Consider the following 26615-nt stretch of genomic DNA (forward strand, 5'->3'; position numbering starts at 1 on the left):
GTGTGGGAGCAGCAGCGGCGGAAGCGGAGCGAGCAGCTGCCGTTGGGAACCCGAAGCTCGGCTGGGTTGTCCGGAGGCAGCCCCGTCGCCCCGCCCCTTCTGTGCAGCAGGTGGGAAGTGCCGAGAGGCATGTCCAGTAAAGGACGGGCAGCTGCCGCCCAACCCCGAGAGAGGCGGCGGTGGAATGTCCCACCCTCCCGGTTCTCCTGGAGCAGGTCTGGGCTTGGAGCACCGCACACCGCGGTAGTGGTGGGAAGAACCGGGGACGCGCTTGCGTCAGGAGAGCGGAGCGGGGGGGGGGCGGAGGCGGCGCGCGCCGGCTGCCGTTGCATGCCGAGGAGAAAGCATGACTGGTGGGTTGGTGCAGGCTGGGAAAACGGGTAGTCGTATTGCAGAGAGAGAGAGAGGGGGGGGGATTCGCCTTGGAGTGTAGAAAAATGGGGAGGGGGGAGAGGGGGAGGAAACCCACGTGCGGACCGCAGCCTGCTTCCCGCGTCTGAATAAGTTGTTAATAAACCCTGCGGGGCTGTTATATCCTCTCCGTTTAAAGCAGCTTCCCCCCACCCCCGTTTACTTCCGGACGCAAAAAAAAAACCGGCAAGGGGTGCGCGCGTCGGGCGGGGGGGGACATTTGGAGGTAGGCGGTGGAGAATCCCCCCCTCCCCAAGGTGGGAGCGTGCGCGCGCATTCTGCCTTGCGAACTTGCCGGTCCGGGGAGGAGGAGGAGGCGGGGGGGGGGGGAGATTTTGATAAACCGCGGCGTCCGAAACTGCCCTCCTGGTGATGCGTGTTCTGTGGGTGATAAACCTTAATCGCTTGAAGTTGCCTGGGACGTTGACCGACGTCGCATAAATTTTTTTTAGATCTGGTTGTTCCAGTTTGCCCGGTCTCCAAATGGTTCCCCCCCTCTCCGGATCGATTCTCTCTGTTTTGAGACATAGAGTAGAACGAATGAGCTGGAGGAAGGGACCTTGGAGGTCTTCTAATCCAGCCCCCCCCCCCCTGCTCAAGCAGGAGACCCTATACCATTTCAGACAAGTGACTGTCCAGTCTCTTCTTAAACCCCCCCAGTGATGGAGCATCCATGGTTTCTGTAGGCAAGCTGTTCCACTGGTTCATTGTCCTCATTGTTAGGAAGTTTCTCCTTAATTCTACCTTCCTTCTCTCTTTGATTAGTTTCCAACCATTGCTCCTTGTCCTGCTCTCCTGTGCTATGGAGAATAATTTGACCCCCTTCTTTTTTGTAGCAGCTCCTCAAATACTGGAATATTGCTATCATGTCACTTCAGAGAACAGACAGTTTGGTATTTGCCCCATTCAAAAATTTAAAAATATTGTATTCCTTTACATTATATCAGCTTTCCCCAATCCCGCGCCTCCTGGATATGCCTGGTTGAGATCAGTTTAATTTGCCTGAAGGCTGAGATTTGTGAAGGTTGAATAAACTGTTTTTCATGATTAATGAGGACATTCAGTGAAGTTACACTTGCTGTTTTCAGGTGTGTATTGCATTTGTTAGGGAGTATAGGTTTTTTTTCCTCCCCAAAGCGTACTGTTCAGGTAGGTTCTTTGTAATCTTTACAAAAAGGAATGGCATCAGACCTCTATAATTTTTGGCTGTTCCATCCCAACATAATGTCTATTACAAAGTTATCTGCATCGCTTTGAAAATAACCTGCTACAACAGTGGCAAAATTCTTAAAACCAGCTGTTGTTGCTTTTCTTGCACAATGTTGCATCTTAATGGAGGGAACCTATTCTTTTTAACTAGGTGGGAGAAATTATTTCAAGAATTTGAAAAATAAATGAAAATGATTCTACAGGTTTTTTAGAATATTTTGAATTTTAAGTTTTTTTAAAAAACAATCTTTGAGCCCTTTGAGGATGCTTCATGCTAATTCATTTCAGAGTACACAAGTTGGGAAAAGTTAATTTCCTCCAAGTTGGGAAAACATGAGTTTTGCAGGTCTTCATCATCCTTCATTGTGCTTAATTTATACATAAGCATGCATGAAAAATATCCTATAAAGAAAGCAAATGTAAAATATTAGAATTCTTAAATATTAGATGTAAAGTTATATACACATGAATGGCTTCTGGGGTCTCTTAAATTCCCATTCATAAAATTGATTTTATTTCACCTGCTTTAGAACATTCTGTATAATAAATTGCTTGCTTACCAAAGGATTTACATTTTCATAAATTCATGCTACAAGAATTTTTCTTGCAACAGTTGATGTTTCTTGTTATCCAGCACCTTTTGAGGGACTAGTAAAATACAAATTCTTACACTAAAGTCAGAAATGAAGATTAGACGTGACTACAAAAGAATTCAGTATCAATATTCTATTTTAATTTAAATCCATTGTTTCATCCTTAGTAAAATACTTTGCTGTCTTTTGGAGAGCAGTATGACACTATTTCAAAAAGACAACAGAGTATGTATAACTCTTGGACAAGCATCTCTCTTTTTGGCTGGTGATGCAGCCATATGGTGTAATTTGAATGTGCTGTTTAATGTGCGCCTTATATATATATGTATATTAAATCTCAAGATGCAACACTTTCAGTATATATAGTAATCAGATTGATTAAACCAACCTTTCAGATTACAGAACTTTTCTTAAATTATAATCTGTATAAATATTGATAAGAGATACGAAACAGTTATGCTGAACACCACTAAACAATTGTAGAGAAGTGGGTGTTTTCTAACTTAGAATTAATTTTGCATTATCTAAAATATATATTTCTGTTCAAGCTCTACTGACAAGGAACGGAGAACTGATTTAATATAGCTGCACCAAGCAGTGCCTCTTACATTTATCATATTAAGAATATTATGACAAATTAATCATATTAAGAATATTAGGAATGAGATAAACAAATCTTGGCATGTAAGAATTAAAACGCTATGCTATAGTTAATGATATTAGTTCTTTTGAACCTGATCTTGATGAATATTTAACTAGATGAAGAAGTGAGTTCTGAAGTTTGTGCTTGATGTTCTTGCCACATGTAATAGTTGCTGCATTGAATTATAAACCATGTGAAATTGTCTTGGCAGCAGCAGAATGAATCAAGGCACCAGAAATGATTATGTGATAACATTATTTAATCTGATTTTGACTTGGTGGTTATGTTTTTCTTTTCTGCTTTGAAAATGAAGGGTTTTAAAAAGAACATTGTGAATTTGTTAGAAGCAGTATTTCTTTTCTCCGTGCATATTTCCAAACTGTCTTGTAATGTGTAATGAGCATAAAAAGGGAGGTAAAATATCGACGAATCAGATAGCACTTCCAAGATTATTTTTTTTATGACATTTCATATATTTACGTTTACATGTTTGTTATGTGCAGTGTACTGCAATAGTTGAACAAAATGAAGTTACTGTTGTACTTTCAACTTTAAAAGGTCTTATATTAGAAAAGCTGTCTTGTAAAGGTAATGTATCCAATTCAAGGCTCGGTAGCCTGTGAGCAATAGGCTCATGCTCTGGTGGAGGCCTCTGAATTTTTCTTCCCCAGATCAGGGAACATTGGTACATTGTTACATCAGCCTCCATAATCTTGCGCCCACAGATAAAAGATAAAAAAGTTCCCTGGCAGCCCAGCAAAAATGTTATACATTTAATTCAACCCTGTTATAATTTTTAAAATTCACATTGATGATAAGTTCATTATTTGCCTTATCATGTCCGAGCAAAATATCCTATTGATGTATTTGTAAGCATTGGGGAGTATGAATCCAAATTCTTTGTCAGATGGGTAACCATATAAATATCAAATCTGAAAATGGAAAGTGTGCTTTAACCAAGCAGGATGTCTTCTAGGTCTGCTTATGCTCAGGTTTGGTTTAAATAGTTTCATTAATTTAAATTTGTTTTTTGCTGTTTTAGGCAATGCTGACCTAGGAGGCATAACCCACAGTGATCATAATGATCCTCTGCTAATTAATGAGGCTTCCTAGATGTGTTAGTTGCTATGGGAGATTGGACCAGTGTAACAGTGCCAGAGCTGTCTTCAGGTAAACCAAGTGATAAGTGGAAATTTCAGAATATTTTATTTGATTTGTACTCTTAGCAATTCACATATAGTGAATTGAATAGTGATGCAGTAAAATACCCATAGCAAAAGACTACAAAAACAGAAGCACCACTACTACGTATGAGCCTCGATCCCTCTCCTCATCTCAGAAAAGGTCACAAGCAGATTCTCTCAGGACATCTGAATCAGATGGGGTGAAATAAAGAATAGGACTGGGGTAGGCAGTATTGTGTATTCAGTTGCTGAAGAAAATGTGGGGATCAAACAAATAATCCTGGGAGAAACCATGAGCTACTTGAAATTGCTGACTGATTTATGTTAATGCCAACGTGTATTCCAAAATGAGGGGGCGCAATGGCTCAGTGGTTATGATGCTGAGCTTGTCAGCTGGAAAGACCACAGCACGGGTTTGAGACCCAAGTGCTTCACAAAAATGTGAGCTCTCGATACTCACCCCAGCTCCTGCCAACATGTTTGAAAGCATGTGAATCCAAATAATAAATAGCTACGCTTCAGTGGGTAGGTTACCACATTCCATATTTTTATGTTGGCTGCATGATGATGGAAACATCTTTCATCAATGCAGGTTCCCTCGGCTGAAAATCAGAGATAAGCACTGTCCCCTTGAGTCAGTCAGAACTGGACAGGGGAAGATTTTAAATCTTAAACTCCAAAATACCCTTTTGGAATTGAATCCAAAGCACCATATAGGTCCTGGGTTTAATGCAAGAGACTTAATAGCATTCACATATTTTATCCATTCGTAAGCTCTGGACATCTGTGCATAAAATATGTAACATTTCAAATGTGAATGCAGAATGATATAGTGGCTTATAATTCACTGCTGTAAATCCAGACTTGGCAGACCCGTTACAAATTTTCATATATTTTCATTTAATAACCAGTAGTAAATTTAATATTTTCCATGTATCATGCTAAAGAATTACAGTATGGAAAAGCACATAACTGGAAGAAGCAGCACATTGACATATGAATTGGAATGGTAGCGTAATTATTTAATCAGATGCAGATTTTACTATTGAAGTGGTATTGCCACAGATGATGTAGAATGGTTTCAATAAAGCTTTCTTAATAAAGATTGGTATGCTAATTATATAGCCCTTCCCTCATCTTTCTGTAATTTGAACAATCATGGCTCTCAAACTTGGCTTGAAGGTATTTTGAATAACCCTTTTTTTACCTTAAAGCAGTGGTTCCCAAACTTGGCAACTTTAAGACTTGTGGGCTTCAACTCCCAGAATTCAGCAGAGCTGGCTGGAGAATTCTGGGAGTTGAAGTCCACAAGTCTTAAAGTTGCCAAGTTTGGGAACCACTGCCTTAAAGGATATTAAAAATACTTTTAAGCCAAGTTTGAAAGCCAAGTCTAGCTCTCAAACTGTTGCTTTCTTAAGTCGTGATTATTCTTTAAGTGTATGACTGCTTGAACTTTTCCCTTTCCCAGATAATAATATTACTTGGTATACCTCATCCAGAAATATGTCTCCCTCAAGCTTAAGTGTGCCTCAGGTGCAAAACTCAGCACTGCCTCCGTCTAAAAGCATGCACAGCTTTTTCAGCGTCCTCTGCACAGAAGAGAATATTGAACAGAGCCTCTCCTATCTTAACAAGGTAAAACATATTTTATTACCCAGAGGCTCTCCTGAAGAATACCCACCCTTTCAGCCTCAGTCCTAGAAATTGGTAATATGGTTCAGATTTCACCACTGTCCAAGATTGATTAAAAAATACTCTTATCTGTTGTGATAGGAACTGACCACGCTTGGCTTCCCATCACTTTATGCTGATTCCAGAGGCAAAGAAGTAAGCATAGTTTCTGTATTAAACTGTATGAATGAGCTACTGCTGATGCAGCGCAAGACTCTACGTGCTCAGGAAGAAACAGAAACCCAACATTTGAAAATGGGCAGCGATATGGACCATCTGCAAAACTGCTACATTAAATTAAAGGTAACATTCTATGTTGTGATACCCTTTTTTTTAATAGGTGAAGATGCTCTTATTTGCTAAAGGTATTAACACATCAAATTTGTGAAGAAATATTCGAACATAAGTGCTATGTCATCTTTGATCTTTTTTTTTAATATGTGCAATTCAAACTTTTTCACATAGAAATTAGACCAGGGTATTTAGTTGTCCCTGAAAATGTTCAACAGTTAAAAACTGGAGCTCAGCTGAATGTTTTAAATTAGATTTCTAGAAAGATTCTAGAAAAATACTTGCCTGTGAACTTTTTGCAGTGTCGGAGAAATGTTATTAAAGGTAGTCCTCAACTTACAGCCATTTATTTGCATTGCCATGGCACTGAAAAAAGGGATGTGTGACCAATCCTCACACTTCAGACTGTCATGTTTTCCCTATAGTCCCATGATCAGAATGTGGGTGCTTAGCAACCAGCAAGTATTTATAATGGTTGCCGCATCCTAGGGCCATGTGATTGTCATTAACATAATTGAAATATTACCAAATACGTGGGCGGATCACAACCCCATTAAAATAATTTGGGAAGGAAAAAAAACTAGACGAAGATGGATGTTAAATTTGCAAATATTTAAAAAAAATATTTAAAAATGTACGAATTGGAGTTATTCCTTAAGGAAAACACAAAAGAACAGACATCTATACAAAATCTATGGGACACCATGAAAGCTTATTCCCGCAGAATTATTATAGTGTATTCAGCAAAAAGAAAAAAAGAAATGGGCACAACGGAAGATATTAGAGGAGGAAATTAAAAATTTAGAAATAGAATTACAAAATAAGCCACAGAATGACAAAATTAGAAAGGATTGGACATAAATATATCAGACCAGGAAGAAATGGTAAAGGGCCTAAAACTAACAAAACAAAACTTCTTTGAGCAAGCAAATAAACCGGGGTGGTGGTTGTCATAGAGATAGAGAAAAGAGAGACAAAAAAGATTAATATATCAACTTTAAGAGGAAACTGGTGAATTACAACATACAGTGAAAGGGAAGAAAAAGATTGCATACAAGTACTTTGAGAATCTGTATAAAGGGGAACAAGTAGATGAAAAACAAATAAAAGAATATCTGAACAGAGAAGAATCACGGTCAATAACAGAAGACATGAAAAAAATGTCAAAAAATAAATAAATAATGAAACTGGAATTGAAACCGGTGATCCAAAAACAGAAAAATAATAAAACGCTAGGCCCAGATGGATTTCCAGCAGAATGATATAAAATAATAGATGAATTGAACGAATTGATAGAACCCTTGATATTGGAGATGTATAATGAGGCACTAATGAAAGCAAAAATACCGGATTCATGGAGGGAAGCACATATTACATTAATATTTAAAGAAGGTACGATAAAAATCAGATTCAAAACTATAGGCCAATCTCATTGTTAAATGCCGACTATAAAATATTCACAACAATAATAGCAGAGAGATTGGAAAAAAACTATTAAAAGACTATATACATCCAGACCAAAATGGATTTCTCCCAACAAGACAAATTAGAAATAATACCAGAATAGTAGCAAATATCTTAGAGTACTATGAGACGCATCCAGAGAAACAAATGGCACTTGTTTTTCTGGATGCACAGAAGGCATTTGACAATTTAAATTGGGAATTCATGATGCAACAAATTAAGAATATGAAATTAGGGGACCAATTTGAAATATTAATAGAAATGATATACTCTACCCAAAGGGCAAATATATTATTAAATGCGGAAAGTACAGAGACCTTTAAAATAATGAAAGGAGGGTTGCCCACTATTACCTCTGCTCTTTATGCTGATGCTTGAAAGTCTGCTAATAAGAATTAGACAAAATTTGGAGATAAGAGGAACTAAAATTAAAAGAGAGGATTATAAAATTCAAGCCTTTACAAGGGACTTTCTATCACATATAGTGGACCTGCCCGGAAACTCAAAAATATTGGACAAAAATTTGGAAATGGGTGCAAGAAATTACAGGAGAACAAATAAAATACAAACCAGAACTCTTTCTGCTGGGAATAATCAAAGGGAAATATACAAAGAAAATTAAGTACATATTAACACATCTGCTGACCACAGCTAGAATATTGTTTGCTCAATGCTAAAAACAAAATAATATCCCCTCAGACGAATTAATGCTACAAAATTTTTTGGATTGTGCAGAGATGGACAAATTAACACTAAAAGACAAAAAAGTTGGAATATTATGAAATTTGGAACAATTGGTACAAATGGCTGCAAAACAAGAATAAAATTAATTAAGCCAAAAAACAATATATGTAGATAGATAGATAGATAGATAGATAGATAGATAGATAGATAGATAGATAGATAGATAGATAGATAGATAGAGCATCCGGCGGCTGCAGTTAGTCCAGAATGCGGCCGCGCGAGTGATAGTGGGCGCACCGCGGTTTGCCCACATTACACCCATCCTCCGCGAGCTGCACTGGCTACCTGTCGGTCTCCGGGTGCGCTTCAGGGTACTGATGACCACCTTTAAAGCACTCCATGGTAGTGGATCTGGATACTTGAGAGACCGCCTTCTGCCGATTACCTCCCTCCGACCCATTAGATCGCACAGGCTGGGCCTCCTCCGGATTCCATCCGCCAGTCAATGTCGACTGGCGACTACACGGAGGAGAGCCTTTTCTGTTGCAGCTCCGACCCTGTGGAACGATCTCCCCGTTGAGATTCGTACCCTCACCACCATCCAGACCTTCCGCACAGCCCTCAAGACCTGGCTCTCCCAGCAGGCCTGGGGATAGGTTTCCAATTTACCCGCCCGAGTGTTGATTGTTGAATGCATGTTGTGGTTTACCATTTTATTTTTTGGTTACTTATTGTTTGTCTCTTGTCACTGCACACCCTTCCCTTTGTGATTGTAAGCCGCCCTGAGTCCCCTCAGGGAGAAGGGCGGCCTATAAGTCTTAATAAAATGTCTCAAAAATGAGAGAGAGAGAGAGAGAGAGAACTGTGTATAAAGGTTTATAAACATAGAAGTGAAATAATATTTACATATACAGCTATGATGACATAATAATGTTGATATAATGACTGTAAGGTGGTGTAGAAGGAAAAAATAAAATAATAAAAAATAATAGAATTATTATTCTAATATTTTGCAGGGGAGATATGATTTTATTAGGATTTATAAAATGGTTAATAAATGCAGAAACTTAAGTATAAATAGTGTGTACCTCATCTAGACTGATAAACAGTTGCTTAGATACACGTAGAAAAAAATATAACCAGTGTGGTGATTATATTGATTGATTATGGGCCATCAAGTCATGTTTTACTCCTGGCGATCACATAAATTACTCTAGTTATAGTGCTTCCAAAACTACTACTTAATGCTGGAGTTTGCATTTGTGTACGTTTTGTGATTTCTTTTTATGGATGAATAATTACCTTGAATATATCCCATCCCTTTGTATTGGAAACACCATTTAAGACACTTCTGGGTTGAAGGGATTAGCCAGTGGCATCACTGTTGCCCATGGGATGCTTATGGGAACTCCTATCATGTGCCCATCATGTTGCTGGAGCAATTGATGAGAGCTCATCCCACCACGCAGCAGCAGTAGTCTGGTGTTGAATGCGGGCTTGCTAACTTCCAACCCAGCATCCTAATCACATGATCCACTTCACTCCATTGAATATATAATATTGAATTAATATATATGTTCATAGTAATATAATGTAAGAATATTGAACTTAATATTCAATACTAACATATGTTATTATGATAATATTGAATATATAATAGCCAGTATTTGATTTATTAATTGCCAAAGATTGACTCTAAATGAGGTAGCTTAATTGCAACTTAATTTCAGCCAATTAGAAATGCATCCCTAAGGTTAATTGGAGGCAGAGAAATTGTGAACAGGTGAAAGGGTCAAGATGTTTCTCTCATTATTGTCAAACCCTTAATTTTCAAAATTCCATGGAATGATTTGTTAAAAAAAGATTAGAGGTAGTAGACATTGCTAGTTGTGATAGCAACACAGATCTAGAAACAGGAGGAAAGTTTCATGAGGCAGAATGTGCATTGCTTTTCTTTCACCTTAGGAGTTGAAAACAAATGCCAGATTATTTGATTTTCTTTCTTTGAACACACTGTTGATTAGTATTGTGTTTTTGCTTGCTCCTTGTTTTTTCAAAAGAGAAAATATGAGCAACTTGTAATTCTACTTGGAAGTTGGGTGCCTTTTGGATGGGTCTATCATAACTGTGAAAGCGACCAGTCATAAGTAGAGGACTACCTCTATGCATAAGGCATTTTATAAAGTAATACATTGACACTATATGTAGTACACATTATATTTCAATTTTCCTCAAATATCTTTAAAAAAAAATAGAAAGTCCTTTGTTTCCTGTTGGTTTAAAATCTTAAAGATATTTCTCATGTAACTCTAGTAAATTTTAAACATTTAAATTGTTTTGCTTTTTACTAGGAGCAGCTGGAATCCTCTAGAAGAGAAATTGTTGGACTTCAGGAAAGGGATAGGCAACTTCAATGTAAGAACAGGAATCTTCACCAGTTACTGAAGAATGAAAAAGATGAGGTTAGTTAACCTTGTATGCCTGTGGCAAAATCACTGAACTTGTTGATGGACTTGGGTGGGTTTTGTAAACATTCCTAGTTATTCGTTTTAGAACTATGTCAATCTCATGGGATTATTGCAGTTCAGTTGTGATTACATTTTTACATTACATTATTTTGTCCTGCAGTTTCATATTCTCTGTATTCTTTGATACTCAGACCATATAAATGAAAAGCTATTCTTTTAAATGGAGAAGCAGCAATGTCTTCTGCAACTCAAAGATGTTTCAGAAACACTCTGATTTTAGAAAGCAAGGCAATTCCAACAATTGAAGTGAAATGCTTTGTTCCCTTCACAGAGTTTTGCAAAGCATCTTTTGGGGGGATTTTACACCATAAGAAACTGTCATTTCAATTTGGCCAAAAAGATAAGAAAAAAAAAACCATGACATTTAGCCTCTAATGAATTATGTGAAATAATGTGTCTGATATCTATTTGAAAGTTCAGGAAGACAACACCAAACATATAGGTAAAAAGAATTCAAGTGTGGTTTGTATGGTCCTCAGACTTACCTAGCTCGACTTCCTTTAGCAAAATCTGTACCTGTTTAATTTTATATAGCTGTTCTTTAGGAGCTTAATTAACAAGAGAAAATGTGACAAATTTTGGGGGAAAGAGCAGGACCAACAGATCAGAGAATCAAGAACAGAAAAATCCTTTACTTAGCCTTGTAAGTATGAGAATGAAGGCATTCCAGATAATTACAAATGACTTCCTGACCTGAAGAAATTACTGAACCAATCCTGTCTTGATGACACTTTTAAAGAATTATTACTATCTCTTAGTGGATATTCATTTATGGCTAGACCTCTGATATAAATGTGAATAGCCTGGGATTTCTAAAACATGCACATTTCTTTAAATGTATGCATTTTAGATTCAGAAGCTACAGAATATTGTGGCAAGTCGAGCATCCCAGTATAATCATGATATGAAGAGGAAAGAACGAGAATATAACAAACTAAAAGAGCGGCTTCATCAACTTCTGATGAGTAAAAAGGATAAAAAAATAGGTATAACTTTATAATGGTAAAAATGGTGATACAGCAGTTTGCTTCTGCTTCATATTTTAATGCAACATTGAGTGATCTGTTAAAAGCATGGAAAGAGTAGGTAAATATACAGAGTAGGTAAATTCCCAATAAAAGTTGGGAAACTTCTTTCGGGAATGTATACCAAGGAAGTTACTTATTAAGAACAAATACATATCCAGAACAAAATGTATGATAAATTCCAAACTAGAATAGATCCTATAGTGTTGTTCATCTTAGATGCTGTGCGTTAGCTTGATTCCAAACCTAATCCATCTGAAACATCTGGCTTTTTACATTTACTTATTTGGCCATCTATTACACATAATATCACTGTGTGTAGAAGTATTTTTCTAAATGAAAATACATTGGTTTAGTTTAAAGTAAAAAAAAAATCATCTATGAACTAGAAAGGTTCTGAGAAGACAAGAAATGAAAGTATATATAGAGGAGATGTGATTTTGGTTTAATTTTGGGTTACAAATTTTGAAATATAGTAGTCAATCAGCTCAGGTGACAAGTCAATCAGCTCAGATGACAAGTGCCAAGTCAATTTTTATTAAAGATCTTTAAGACATTGCTTTTAAAAATTCTTTTCCTTTTTATAGCTATTGATATTTTAAATTATGTTGGAAGAATTGATGGCAAAAGAGGTGCCTGGAGAACTGGGAAAACTGAAGCTAAGTGAGTTGGCCAGTAAAATTTTCTTTTTTGCTTGCTACTGTATTTCATATTAAATTAAGAGGTTGTTTTTTTCAGAAATGAAGAAGAAATGTTCAAAACTCTCTTAAATGAGTATGAACAGCGGCAGAAACAGCTCCTAGTTGAAAATGCTGAACTAAAAAAATTACTTCAACAAATGAAGAAGGAGATAATTTCTTTGCTTCCATCACAGAAGCAGATGCCTAAAGAGAAGATTGAAGATAACACTGGGCCTGTAAGTGTGTATGTAGCACATGATTAAAACAAAATGATGCGTTGCTAAATTTTGTGAAACTCTTACAGGTATTCCTTGACTTAGTTCATTTAGTGACTGTTCGAAGTTACAATGTCACTGGAAAAAGTGACTTACAACCGTTTTTCACACAACCCTTGCAGCATCCCCATGGTCATGTAATCAAAATTTGGATGCTAGGTAATTGGTTCATGTTTGTGGCAGTTCCTACACCCCAGGCTCATGTGTGATCACCTTTTGGGACCTTCTGACAAGCATAGTCAATGTGGAAGCCAGATTCATTTAGCAATTGGGTTACTAACTTAACCACTGCAGTGATTAGCTTAACAACTGTGTCAAGAAAGATTGTAAATGGAGCAAAATTCACTTAAAAATATCTCACTTAGCAACATAAATTTTGGGCTCAATTGTGGTCGCAAGTTGTGGTCATGCGTCATTTTAAAGGGATGGAATTGAATTCACTGGTTATATATTGGGCACATCTGAGCTAGTACTTTTCTTTGACCTAAAGAACATCTGAACCTTTTTGGGATTTTATGTGCCACTTTTTTTGGAACAAACTATTGAAGATAAAACTAAGAATAAAAATAAAATATTTAATATATAATATTTAAATATAATTAATAATTAAAATGTAAAGAAATACCCTACGAATCATCAAATCAAATAAATCTCCATTATGGTCAAAGACCAGCATAAGAGGGTGGGCTACAAGGAATTTAAAGGCATTAAAAATACAGAAATAAAATTACATAAAAAGATAAAAATGGTAAATGTTCTTTAAATTGCATAATTTTTTCATTTAACAGTAATAAAACACCCAACATCATGTGATTTTAAGTTCCACAATTGAGAAGTTCAAGTCCCCATATGTTATAAGGTTCATAAAATGTTTTCTGTATCCAATGCTCTGACAGAGGATGTAAATGTGAGTCACAGCATCTATGATTGATTATTATTGATTGTTGTTTCTATTTTGGACTGTTTTCCCCCCTTGCAGGCTACCCATAGTAGTTCTCTTTTGAGTTAGACAATCATAAAAATTATTTAGTAAATATATGGATTTTTTTCTCCTATGCAAACATAAGAGAGGAATAGAAAAGTTTTTATATAGTTTCCATTTAGGAGACCATTAGCCTTTTAAGAAGAAAGTATATAAACCAGTTACACTTTTAGAATTCTGTGCAGGTTCATAAAAAATTTTCAAACTGTAAATTATTTTGTAACATTTTCACTTTTATATTCCATTACATAAATGTAAGGATAGGCTTGCGTTGGAGATGCTGAACTCGTAATAATTGTTGTTCACAAATAACTTGCTCTCGGTGGACAAATTATTCTAATCAGGGGCACTTGGTTCTTGTTTCAAAGCTGTTCTGTTGTTCTCCCCGTCAGTCCCCTCCACCATTATATTAATACATCCCTTAATTTTTAATCTCTTTCAATATACTATGCAGGATAGGAATTAAGTGTTTTTACCCTCTTTACTCAGTAGGTGGAGCTAGTACTTTTCTTTGACCTAAAGAACAACATCATAGAAAGGATGCAAGTTGGACAATGAACTATAGCTAGTGAATTCATGTATGTTCTGTAGTTAATACTTTACTGGCAGATTTTTAAAAAGAGACATACCTTTTACACTTAAGCTGCCCAATATGATTGATCTCAATCAACAAAAAAACCCATTATATAAATAATGTATGAACATATGGTTAGAGAACAAAGGTTACAAATCAATTCTTCTGCTCCTTAATTTGCAAGAATAAGGTGACAGACTAGGACAGTGTTGGTGAACACTGTTCATTCAGTACTGGTGCATAAGTGCACACGTGTATATTGAAAACCAGAAGAGCAGCCGTGTGCGTGCGCATGCATGCATTGCAAACATGATCTTCCAGTTTTGGATGTGCGCATGCACACTGGCCACCTAGCCTTCCAATTTCTGGCACACATGCGCACTGATCTTCCCAGCACATGCATGTGCACCAGGCAGTTGTTCCTCCAGTTTCCGTTGTTCCCACGTGCTTGAAGACCAGCTGGCTGGTGCACCGGAACCCGGAAGAGCAATGGGCAACAGCTGCTGGCCCGGAAAGATGGCTCTGCGTGCCACTTCCAACACACGTACCATAGGTTCACAATCACAGGACTAGGACATGAGAAGATTTTTTTAGGAAATATTGATTCTAGTACATTGTCTAGACTCTAGAGCAGTGATGGCTAACCTTTTTGTCCTTGCGTTCCAAAAGCACACGCAAGCTTATGATAGTGTGTGTATGCGTGCCCAAACCCATAATACAATATGCGCATGACCCCCCCGTGACCTCTGCCCCTGTGACTATGCACTCCCCCTGCACCTCCCCACATGAGCACACGACCCCCCCCCACATCCTGTTTTGGGCCTATCAGGCCTCCCTGAAGCCACCTGGGACCAAAAAAGGGGCGCAGGGGAAAAGGGGGGCGCACTGCCCCCCATCCCCTTGCATGCCTACGCTGTTACAGGTATTATGTCTGCCTTGTATGCAGCTTTATTCCTCTCTAGCATTCATCTCCATTGTTCAGTGATACATTTCCTGCCTCGGTAGGATTTACCTCTATCTGCTCCTGTGAGGCACTTCCTGTTCCTATTGGATATATATAGTTATATTCTCCATAATTTGTATAGTGTTTTAACTGCATTTTGATTAAACAACATGTGCTGCAGAGACCCAAAAACCAGCTGGCTGGTGGGAGGCCTGTGCATATGCGTGGTGGAGCTCAGCTGTGGCGATGGCTAGCGTGCCGGCAGAGAGGCCTCTATGTGCCACCTGTGGCACGTGTGTCAAAGGTTCGCCATCACGACTCTAGAGGAATCAAACGCTAAGTGATTATTTGTGCTTCATGAGGAATACTGACACATAACCACAAAAGAGATTTCCCAAGATTGTAGTTGATTTAATATATTACATAAATTAGATATATTAATATTTAATAAATATATAATTATAATTTTTTGAAGTTAATAATAGTATTGTAAATAAATACGCTCACAATAAATACCCATAACAAAATACATATGAAACCAGTAGAATTATCTTGCCATAATAATATACACTATAAAACTATTAGAATGAAAAGTTTTGGATCATCTTGCTTTTAAAGTCCATTTTTAAAATGCATATTTATATATGTTTTTTCAGATTCTCTCAGACTTGGAGGAAGACTCTGGAGAAGCAAATAAAGAAGACATGTGGGAACTTTCTTGTGAAACAGTGCGTGAACAACTTGCTAATAGCATTCGAAAACAGTGGAGAATGCTGAAAAATCATGTTGAAAATCTGGATAACCAAGGTGATGTCTATTTTCCCTACAACATTTATTTGATTTCTGATTAGAAAGAAGGCTAATATAGTTATAAAACATTATTAAAATAGAAAAATCATGAAACACAATATGTATTTCCTGTATTCTTAAGCATATAGTGACTTTTCTGTTTTGAACAGTTTTATTTTTTGAGAAATTGCTTCCTTTTATACTTATCATTTTGACAATAATCTTCCCATTATCTTCTTTCCAAAGAATTTATGTCAGTTAAACCAAATGTTGTGACATCCATGAATTAGGAACAAAGGCAGAGAAATGATAAGATTAGTTTAATTTTGATTTGGAGTATTAAACATAAGTAAAGCGTTTTTTTTTCTACATGATTTGATCTCCATGAATGCTTATGGTTTGGTTTAGCTTAACTTTTCAAAGAAATTACACTTTTTATAGCTGGAAGTCCTTAATGAACCCATTGATATTAGTGCATATATTTCCTTTTATTCCTTTGTTCTCTAGGCAATCATGTCTGATTCTCCTCATTTAAGGCAAAGCCTTACCAATTATTTTTTTGGATTTTTATATAATTATTTTCAAACAGCCCTGTTAATTTAAAGGATCTAAATAAAAGTCATGAAATTATAAACAATTAAAAAGCAATTTAATGTCCTATCAGAGGATTAAATAGATTTGAAGAAAATATGTTTTATGTAGAATTCTTCTATATAGTGCATTCTAAAACCAAATTCAGTAAGAAATACAAATTAATGCAATCAGTTGTCTATGAAGGTGGTCCTCAGGTTACATACAGGTGGTCCTCAGGTTACAACCGTTTGTTCAGTACCCTACAAACCTATGACAGCTCTGAACAAGTGGTTGTTACAACTGGTCCTTGGAATTCCAACTTTCACAACATTCACTTGCTCACATGATCACAATCTGGGTACTCAGTGCCCAGCTCACCATTATGATGTCTCAACAAGCTGTGGTCATGTGATTGCAATTTCCAGTATATCTTGCCAGCTTCCTACAAGTAAAGTCATGGCAAAGCTGGCAAGAAGTTGGAAGTTGTGGTCACTTGAGGTCCTTGTTTAACAACCCATGAGGTCCTCACTTAATGACAACTGGGACTCCCAGAAATGCCATCACTAATCAGTTCAGTCATGTGACATTGTACTGTACAACCATATTTCTTACCAATGGCAATTCCAATTGCTTTCATAACCCAAGGACTGCCTGTACTTCTATCTCTACCTCTATCTGTAACTGACTGCAAACAATGGCATGACAAAGTAGCAATAATGGTGCACTGTAAGATCTGCAAGTGTTACCATTTGCATGCAAGCAAGAACTTGTGGGTAGCCCTCAACTTGCAATCAAAATTGAGCCCAAAATTTTCATTGCTAAGCAAGACTTTAACTTGACTTTTGCCTCATTTTTCGATCAATCTTGCCACAGTTGAATCACTGCAGATGTTAAGTTAGTAATATGGTTGTTAAGTGAGTGGCTTCCCCGTTGACTTTGCAAAAGATGATCATGTGATCCTAGGACACCACAGCTGTCATAAATACAAGCCAGTTGCCAAGCGTCTGAATTTTTACTATGCGACCATGAGGATTGTAATTGTTGAAACTGGTCATAAGTCACTTTTTTCAGTACCATTGCAACTTCAGTTACTAATTAATGATTGTAAATCCAGGACTATCTATGCTACATATCAAAGAAGGGATATGTCAGAACTGGTATATTTTGTAAATTACTGATTAATTGAATACATACAATGCAGTGTATACCAAAAATAATCAAGCACTTTTTCAAACGTGTAGTATCGCATGTATATTCTGGCTCGTTGAGTGACAAAGATACAGTCTCACGACATGAGCATGAACTGGAAATCGAAGGACTGCAGCTGGAAATTCAGCAGTGCAAAGAGATGATAAAAACTCAACAGCAGCTTTTACAGGTAAGCATTGAGATATGTACCAGTTTCAAAAAAAGAGATGAAATTTACAAGAAGAATAAAAAGTGCATCAGACTATAATCCTGTTTGTTGGCAGTTGTACAAATAAAAGAAAACCATATATTAAGAACTGGCATAGCAGTGATCTTCAGAATTTAACATTCTAAATATTTCACTGGTTTTGCTATATAGATGAAGAGAGGAACATTGCATGAATCATCCACTCTGCCTTCTTTGCATTGTTTGGAACTAGGCATTTTCTCATATTCGCTGTAAGGAGAACATTGAGTGGCATGGTGGCCTAGTGGTGAAGACGCTCACCACCCACTCAGAAGGTTGAGAGTTCAATCCTAGATAGCGAAAGATGTTTCTCTCTTCTAGGATGCAAAGAAAAAAAAATCTGATGTGAACTCTCTGTGGCATCAGGAAGGTCATCCAACTAGTAAACGCTCAACTCCATCCAGTCGCCCTGACTCTAACCCGAATTAAAAAGGAAGCTGTAAAGAGAACAGTGTTCATGTAGAGTTTGGGTTTGGTTTGGTTTTGCTTATTTAGTAATTTAGTTTTTGGATTCCCCTCTCCATCCTTTACATTCTTCTGACTTCTGATTTAATGCGATACCATTTGTTTTGTTCCAGTTAGGTTTTTAATGTTATTTGATTAACTTTTTCTAGCAACTAACGAGAACGTGATTGTGGCCAGGAAGGTAGCTTTCAAATAACTTCATTTGATTTCTCCGTACCTCACATTCTATCTGCAGCAGCAGCTAACTGCTCCCTGTGATGATGATACCAATATGTTGCTACAGGATTGTTACTTGCTGGAAGAAAAAGAAAGACTCAAAGAAGAATGGAAGTTGTTCAAAGAACAAAAGAAGAACTTTGAAAAAGAGCGCAAAAGTTTTACTGACGCAGCTATTCGATTAGGACTGGAGGTATAAAACTGGAGATTAATAATTTCTTAGGCAACCAAATGACCAAGAATTATATCCATAAATGCAGTAGGCTTTCTTTTTACCTTATCCATGTTTCATGCGGGGATCGTTGAATAGTTCAAAAGGAGGAATATTTATAATAGCATGTCCACTTTTTTTTTTACTTAAAAGATAGATTGTCCCGCTATCGCTGCATACAATGTTGTTTTGAAAAGTCTGAGACTTTCATTTTCAGCCATATAACTCAAGTGCCAACATCATCAGAATTCTCTGTACTTTCTCATATTCTTAACTAGTTGCATGCCATTATACACCCTTGAAGGAGCAGGTTCCTGATCTATAGCTGCCACTGGATTCACACATAGCAACTGTGATGGAGAACTGCTCTAGAGTTGGTTAGATTTAACAATAGTTATCTGTTGAATGGTAAAACCTTCTTGACTACTGCATGTTCTTTATATGGGGGCTATTCCTTGAAAGTGGCCCAAAGGTTTCAGTTGATGAAAATTAAGCAAGTAAATTGCAAATTAATAGAAGGTATAGCAACCACATAGTATCTACAAAAAGATCTTTCCTGGTTACCAGGTATTTACCAAGCAAAATTTGCAGTATTGATGTGGCCCTTCAAAGCCCTAACTAGTTTCATGCCTAAGTGATTACTTCTCTCATTACAAATTGGTTTAATTGTTAAGGAAAGACCCTTATACAGTTGTTTATTTATTTCTATTTATTAAATTCATATGTAACCCATCAAGTGGCTCTGAGCAGTTTACGATGCCATAAATTACAGTATAAAACAATTAGGATGTTAAAAATATTAAAACATTCAGTATTGAAAAAACATTACAATTAATACAAAAGAGCCAGTGCATAACTGGGGTGGAGGTGGGAATCTTCCCCTAATCTACTAGCCACTTCCAAAATGGGAGAGCCCCCAACACAGCCCCAAGCCAGTTGGCCAAGGTTTAGGCTCTTTTGGAAGGCCAAGAGGGTGGAACTCACCTTGAAGGGCACGAAGTTTCAGAGGGCAGGAGCCATGGCATGGAACTGGGGGTCCTTTGTGGAGCTCTCCACAGAAGCGTAGAGAGGATTTCGGGCTCTGCATTTGCTGAGATCCAAGCATACAGGAAATGGCAGGGACCTCTTTTATCCTGTTCCCCAAGTCAAGAGTTGTAGTTTGCAATTTTCCTTACCAGCTTCCCCATTGACTTTCTGGGAAGAGAAGATTGCAAATGGCAATCAACTCATAAGTGTAAAGAGGTTGCTAAGCACCCAGATCATGATCATGTGAATACTGGGGTGGTCCTGGTGGCTGCAACATTTTGCAATAGTCAGAAATAATTTATAGGCTGTAAAATGCCCTTTTTGAGGTTTTGTAGTTTCAATTGTTAAGCAAGTGCTCATTAAGTGAGGACTATATGTTTTATTAGCTACTTTGAATGCTCACCAGAGTAGAAAATGAAGCACAGTATAAATAAAATAAATGATACATTATAAATACCCCCCCCAAATTGCAAAAGTAATTTCTGCATTATTTTTGAAGTTGACAAAACATTAAATACATTGATTTTTTTTGTAATTTTATATTTTCTCTTGATGCAGAGAAAGGCATTTGAGGAAGACCGTGGAGTTTGGCTGAAGCAACAGTTCTTAAATATGACTGCTGATCAAAATAAGGCTGATCGGATGAAAGCGCAGAATGCTTTCCTGGGAAGTAAGATTTTTATATATATGTTTTATCAAGTTTGGTTTCTCCTTGATGTCTCAAATATTTGTTTGTTGGTATAAATCACTGGTCATACCCGAATAGAAGGTTGAAGCCACACATAGATGCATACAAGCGTATCTTTCTCTTGTGGCCAAATTTGCCCAGAATGGTATAGGGTCTCCTGCCTCAAGCAGGGAGTTGGACTAGAAGACCTTCAAGATCCCTTCCAACTGTGTTATTCTGATATTCAATAGGATGAACATCATGGGGGAAGAAACCTTTTCCTTCCTCTAGTATTAATCTAAACAAACGCTATGCCAACTATTCTGAAAAACAGACATTCTGCTCTCAGTGAGTGATCATAATTTGGTGATTAATAGCTAGTGGGAACCAGATTGCTTCTAGTTAACAGCAGAAACCTATCTATTTCATATGATTTAGTGGATCATGCTGACCCCCCCTCTCTCTCCCCCTCCCTCCCCCTCCCTCCCTCCCTCCCTCCCTCCCTCCCCCTCTACCTCTCCCTGTCCCTCCTCTGAGCTTTACAGTTTGTTTAGTTTTGGTCCTGTACAAGTGATAATTCTTTCATTCTGTAGGTCTACAGTTGAAGCCAAATAATTGTGGTAGATGGATTTTTTTTTCTGCTTAAGACCAAACTTTTCTAAAATTGGAATTTAATGTTCCAGATAACTATATGTGATTTCTAAGAGAAGTTAAAGGGATTTCTGAAAATAAGTCTTCAGGCAAGAAGTGATCTCAGATATTTCAGATACAGTGTTTCCGGGCAGAAATCCATCTTGCCACAAATTTGGCACATCTCTATAATTATTTTTTATTATTCATTAGATTTACATGCTGCTCATCTAGTCCACAGCAGTGTCCCCCAACCTTTTCGGCTTGGTGGCCCAGTACAGGGGAGTGGGGGGGGGGGTGGAGAAGGAAACTGGGCTGTGCACCTGGGGCATTGCACATGCGCACGTGCATCTTGACTTCCATGAATGATGGGCTGGCATGCATCCACATGAATGGGGTTGAGCTGCACATGCTACTTGTGCAGCCTAGTTGCAAACAGGCCACATCCTGGTAGAGGCCACTTATAAATAGAGTATTGCCCTTAGATATATATCACTAGTCTAAATTTTTATGTTTATAGAGCAAATTCCTGCTATATCCCCAAAGACATCCCTGCCTGGACTTTCAGGTATCTCTTTAAGTACACAACCCACCTCCAAAATTTCAGAAGTTTTGTACATACATTCAGTTGCTGTCTAATAACTACAGCAGTTTTAAAGACTATGATTGCACACCTAAGTTCAATCAGAAAAAGGTAGTGAATGTATTATAGTAGTGTCTTATGTAGTTGCATTGGCTCTCATAACTTCCAAGAAATCCAAATCTAGATATTGTTGGCTAATAGAGAGATTGTTAACTAGAGCAATGTTTTGCAACTTTTTCTTTTTGCTCATGGCATCCTTCCAAGTTTGTTTTTCATTTGTGGCTTCCTGAACCAGGTCTTGCTACTGGTAAATAAAATGTATTTATTAGATTTGTGTGCCACCCATCTTGTCTAGAGATTGCCACTTGGCTGGTAACTAAAACATGTTTTTAGTTATAATAAAGTCAGTATTTGCAGTATAATCACTTGGCTTGTCTGTAGTCCTTTTGCAGATGCCGTGGTCCCCTGTTTCATATTTTTCAGCTGAAATATTCTAGGGACACCATATGGTCCTGGTTAGAGAACTGCTGAATTAGAGGATGTGTACTATTTCTGGCTAAGTACCCAGAATGTAACAAGGTTTACGGTTGGCTAATTTAGGATTAATGAAATTAATTAGCAATAGCAGTGGCCTCCAGTGTTTGAAGGCTTTTGCTAAAAGTTGCTAATGGATGAGGTTTGAAAGGTCTGGTTGCTGACATGTATATTGCTGACCATTTTAACTATAAAAAAATAAGAGCTCATGGTATGGTGACAACATGAGGAAATTAGGAAGATTTGTTTTTGAAATTTGTGTTTTAGTAAAATCACCAGTTTTCAAACTTGGCTTGCTGTATGTATTTTTGTTAATATGCATAACATATACCAAGTTTATGTTATTATATTATCTTCATTTCCCAACATTTCTGGGAACTTTCTGCAAAGTTCAGTTATGAGAAATAAAGATTATGTCCTCAGATTTGGGTTTGTTTTTTTTTACCTGTGATTCCCATCCAGAAAGTTAAGATTAAGTGATCTGATATCTCAGGGGTTGCCACAAAGAAGAGGGACTCAAACTATTCTCCAAAGCACCTGAGGGCAGAACAAGAAGCAATGGGTGGAAACTAATCAAGGAGAGAAGCAACTTAGAACCAAGGAGAAATTTCCTGACAGTTAGAACAATTAATCAGTGGAACAGCTTGCCTCCAGAAGTTGTGAATGCCCCAACACTGGAAGCCTTTAAGAAGATGTTGGATAGTGATTTGTCTGAAATGGTGTAAGGTTTCCTGCCTAGGCAGGGGGTTGGAATAGAAGACCTCCAAGGTCCCTTCCAACTGTGCTGTTGTGTTGTATTATATTGTATTGTATTGTATTAGATAAAAATATGTTACTCATCCTTGATGAATTCGGTGTCCCTTCTGTTCCCAGCTGAATGGCTGTGGGATTTATTACTTACAGCTACAGCTGCTATCTGCAATTCTGAGCTACAGCTTCTTCTCTTCCATTGTACTTTTCCAGCATTGTGAATAGATAGTGCTAATGGCAATGCCTTTCCTAATTCTTCTTTACTTTTTCAATACATGTATTTTGTTCTTTTGTTTATTTTACTTATCATTTTCCCCTATTGTACTTCTAAAGTATGTACTTAAATGAATTCTATCTCGCATTCTGGTAGATTGGGTAATGGGTATTTTGATTCCAGAGTATTCCATGTTTGCTGGATACCAGCCAGGACACATATCTATGTAAGTTCTCCCCTTTCCAGGGTGGCTGGTGGTACTGTACGGGAAAATCAATGGTCAAGGTGGATTTATTTTGTAAGTTTTATAAGATGAGGATATTTTGCTATTAAGAAAACAAAAGAAAGTTGGCCTATTTAGAGTGGTAATAGGCTCTTTGAGAAGGAACAGCTGCTTTCCCTGTAATTCCTGGAATGGCCATATCACTATACCCCAAGCTTTAGCTTTATACGCAAATAAAGAGGGGGAGCCTCTTTCTTTGGTTATAAAGGGAGCTCTTGACACTGTTTAAAGCATGAGGTAAATGCAACCCCCATTATTTTCTCCGTCTGACTCTGACCCAATGAAATTTCAAAGACTTGTAATTAAAACAAATAATTAGAAACAACAGAACATTTGTCAGCTTGGAAAGCTGTCTCTAAAATCAGATTGAAGAAAAAGGAGTAGACTTAGCTATGATTTATTGATTTCTGTTGTAAACTTCCAACAATCACAATTCTGTGGAGACTATACAAATGCATTAAAAACACTTTCTATACAATCAAGTGATATAGAAAACAACAAAGGGAAATAATGTTTATAACATCAGCAATAATGCTAATCATGACAAATAGGGCACAAACCTTATAGTAAAGCTAGTAGCAACTCACAGAAGAATTAATAATTGTAAAAATACTTAAAATATCACAGAATTAAATAAAATACAGATTTTTCCCTTGATACTGAAAAAAAATCATAGTTGCCAGCCTCTCTAGGGAAGGCTTGAGCCTTTTCTGAGAAACTGTGTTTGTCTTTCAGGTTCTGAATCAGATAACACATTAACCAATGTCAGGTCGCACCAAAAGAAATTAAATCACATGTCCAATGTACCCAAATTTTCAGATGTTTATCAATCAACTCAACATATTATTGAGAACAGGTATGTTTTTTTTCTTTTTTTCTTTCTTTTCCAACAACAGAAGACATTAAACAGCTAAAATCAAAGTGTTTTGAATTGGGAGAAATTACAGTTAGCAGTTCCAAAAGATGGCAAAATAGTTCTTTTTCAATATGATGTATTGGAATATTTGGTTTTAAGAAGGCAAATGCTAGGCTATTCAACTCACAGTAGTGTCTGCAGATTGAAAGCAAATGCGCGTAACCATTTCTTCTTGGGACTTCAATAAAATTATTGTTTTTGAGGCTGGTTTTGGAATTCTCTGGCATATGTCCAACTTATAATATGTTAGGACAAGTGTAGATCATCAACTGTGGATGTCTTGCACAAAGAGCTTTTTATTTTTGTAGCAATGAAGATATAGAAGAATTGGAACTATAATATGTTGTCGTATAATGTTGCCAAACTATTTGGTTTGGGATGGATGGATATTTTCATAAAGGGAGCCAACTTTTATTCATCATTGTATTTGTGTACAAACCATATTTAAAACCAGTAGCAGTTGCAGCAAATCCTGATGCCAAAATGATGCCCTTATTACTTGGGTCCTGACATCTGAGAAAAGTAGATAAGGCATTTTCATGATGTTATGATCCTATATTTTATCATTCTTTTTCTGCAAATGCTTATGTTAAGAATAGTGCATTAATTTTCTTATTTTTGTTTTCTCCCAGTTTGAGTACTTTTCTGGATAAAATACCTGAAGACCAAAAGACCAACCAGATGAAAAGGGAGCCATTAATGCTGCAGATTAAGGAAACTAGCCCTGTGGCAGAAGACAGTGGGAACAACATTCATGTGCCACTATCAGACTTATGCACAGACCACATCATTAATTCATCTTAGCTTTTTGAACATTCTTGCTCTTTTTCTTAAGTTGTTTCACCCATAAATTTTTTGAGTTTCACAAAACAGACAATTCATGAGTCGAATTGATGGTGATAGCTGTTATGCTGTATGTGTGGCTTTTTAACCACCCTTCTCTGCCTCCCCCAAAAAACTTTTCCTATATGTCCCGTTTAGAAAGAGAGTCTCTGCCCTTCACTCAATATAAATAGTAAAACTTTATTCAGATTTATGTATATTCTTATTACAGATGATATGGCTCTTTAATTGAAGGAATGTGTGATTTTTTTTTTTGAAGCAAAAGATGAAGTGCTTCAGCATTTGTATGTTTCCTTGCAAGCAAAAATAGCACTTTTAGCAGTCATGATGAACTGGTCACTTGTATATTTCAAGTGTAACTGACATTGAAACTTTTTTCTCTTAACTTGAATGTATAGTATATTATAGAGTAACGTGACAGGTTCTATATTTATTGTATAATTTTGGATTACCTCTTTTCATATATTTTAAACTAAAAGCAGGGCCTTAGCTTTCAAACAGATAAGATATAAAGCATTATGTGATAATGCCATAAAATGTATGAAGCCCTACATTCCCCAAACCATAGTATTTTACATGCCAAATGTTTTTTTTTAATTAAAAAAACATGTTTATGAATTAGGGTTTTTAAAAAAAACATTTCAGGAAAACAAAACTTAAAAATGAAGAACTACAAAATATGGACAAATGTACATGGAGATGGGGTGCTTTTTTAGGAGTTCATATGTTGTGGATACTGTACAGTAAATCAGAGATAAGCATTATGTCTCTACTTTGTCAAAGTGTTCTAACTGGCCTTTGGAATTCAACAAACAGACAATATGTCATGTTCCTGATGCAAGAATTGTTGGTGTATCTACGCTTCAGGAGCCAATCTATATTTACTAGAGTGGAGATACGCCAGATAATTCAGAAGATGATTGCAATATTTTTCCACAGCACAGTCTGAATGTAGATGATGCATGCTTCAAGTAAGCAAATCAGCAGACTTGAACCCCTCTGAAAATATCTCAGTTTTTAAAAGGAAATAAATGTTGCAATGTGCATTTCAATATTTTATAGTCTGTTTTTTTCCAATTCACAGATAGGAGCAGATCCCGTACCCATTTAGAAGTTCAGAGTAAAAAGTTGACCGCAGTTTTTACAGTGCTTATGAGTTGGGGAAAAGTGTTGTAAAGTGGGCAAATGATCAAAGGATGTTTCAGTTTAAGCCAATCATTAAATGATGCACTTGGGAGCAAAATCTGAAACGTCATAGATACTCTAAAGGAGTCTAAACTGACTAACTAAGTGGGAAAAAGATACCAGGGTGATAATATAACT

At 37.0% G+C, this 26615-nt stretch overlaps 1 protein-coding gene across 5 annotated transcripts; it reads left to right on the top strand.

Annotated features, from left to right (window-relative positions):
• SSX2IP (SSX family member 2 interacting protein) lies at nucleotides 1-26336 on the top strand. Of its 5 annotated transcripts, none has more exons than XM_032218885.1 (14): nucleotides 1-110; nucleotides 3899-4026; nucleotides 5509-5675; nucleotides 5814-6014; nucleotides 10502-10612; nucleotides 11529-11664; nucleotides 12291-12366; nucleotides 12442-12619; nucleotides 15814-15964; nucleotides 17761-17897; nucleotides 18655-18828; nucleotides 20431-20542; nucleotides 24269-24389; nucleotides 25082-26336. In XM_032218885.1, exons 2-14 carry the CDS (start codon nucleotides 3984-3986, stop codon nucleotides 25251-25253), a joined length of 1779 nt encoding a protein of 592 aa, XP_032074776.1. In that variant the 5' UTR covers nucleotides 1-110; nucleotides 3899-3983; the 3' UTR covers nucleotides 25254-26336. The 5 variants fall into 5 exon arrangements, with proteins under 5 accessions (XP_032074776.1, XP_032074777.1, XP_032074775.1 ...); XM_032218886.1 differs by lacking the exon at nucleotides 1-110 and adding an exon at nucleotides 117-243; XM_032218884.1 differs by lacking the exon at nucleotides 1-110 and adding an exon at nucleotides 117-215.
• Nucleotides 26337-26615: the final 279 nt, after the last annotated feature.

The sequence above is a fragment of the Thamnophis elegans genome, chromosome 5, assembly GCF_009769535.1.
Source record: "Thamnophis elegans isolate rThaEle1 chromosome 5, rThaEle1.pri, whole genome shotgun sequence".
Taxonomy (NCBI): domain Eukaryota; kingdom Metazoa; phylum Chordata; class Lepidosauria; order Squamata; family Colubridae; genus Thamnophis; species Thamnophis elegans.

Bases quoted from the DNA above. Each gene is read 5' to 3' on its own strand.
- SSX2IP (XM_032218885.1), top strand. From the start codon at position 3,984: ATGGGAGATTGGACCAGTGTAACAGTGCCAGAGCTGTCTTCAG. The intron at 6,015-10,501 runs GTAACATTCTAT...GCTTTTTACTAG, and splicing joins ACTGCTACATTAAATTAAAG to GAGCAGCTGGAATCCTCTAG. The intron at 12,620-15,813 runs GTAAGTGTGTAT...ATGTTTTTTCAG, and splicing joins TTGAAGATAACACTGGGCCT to ATTCTCTCAGACTTGGAGGA.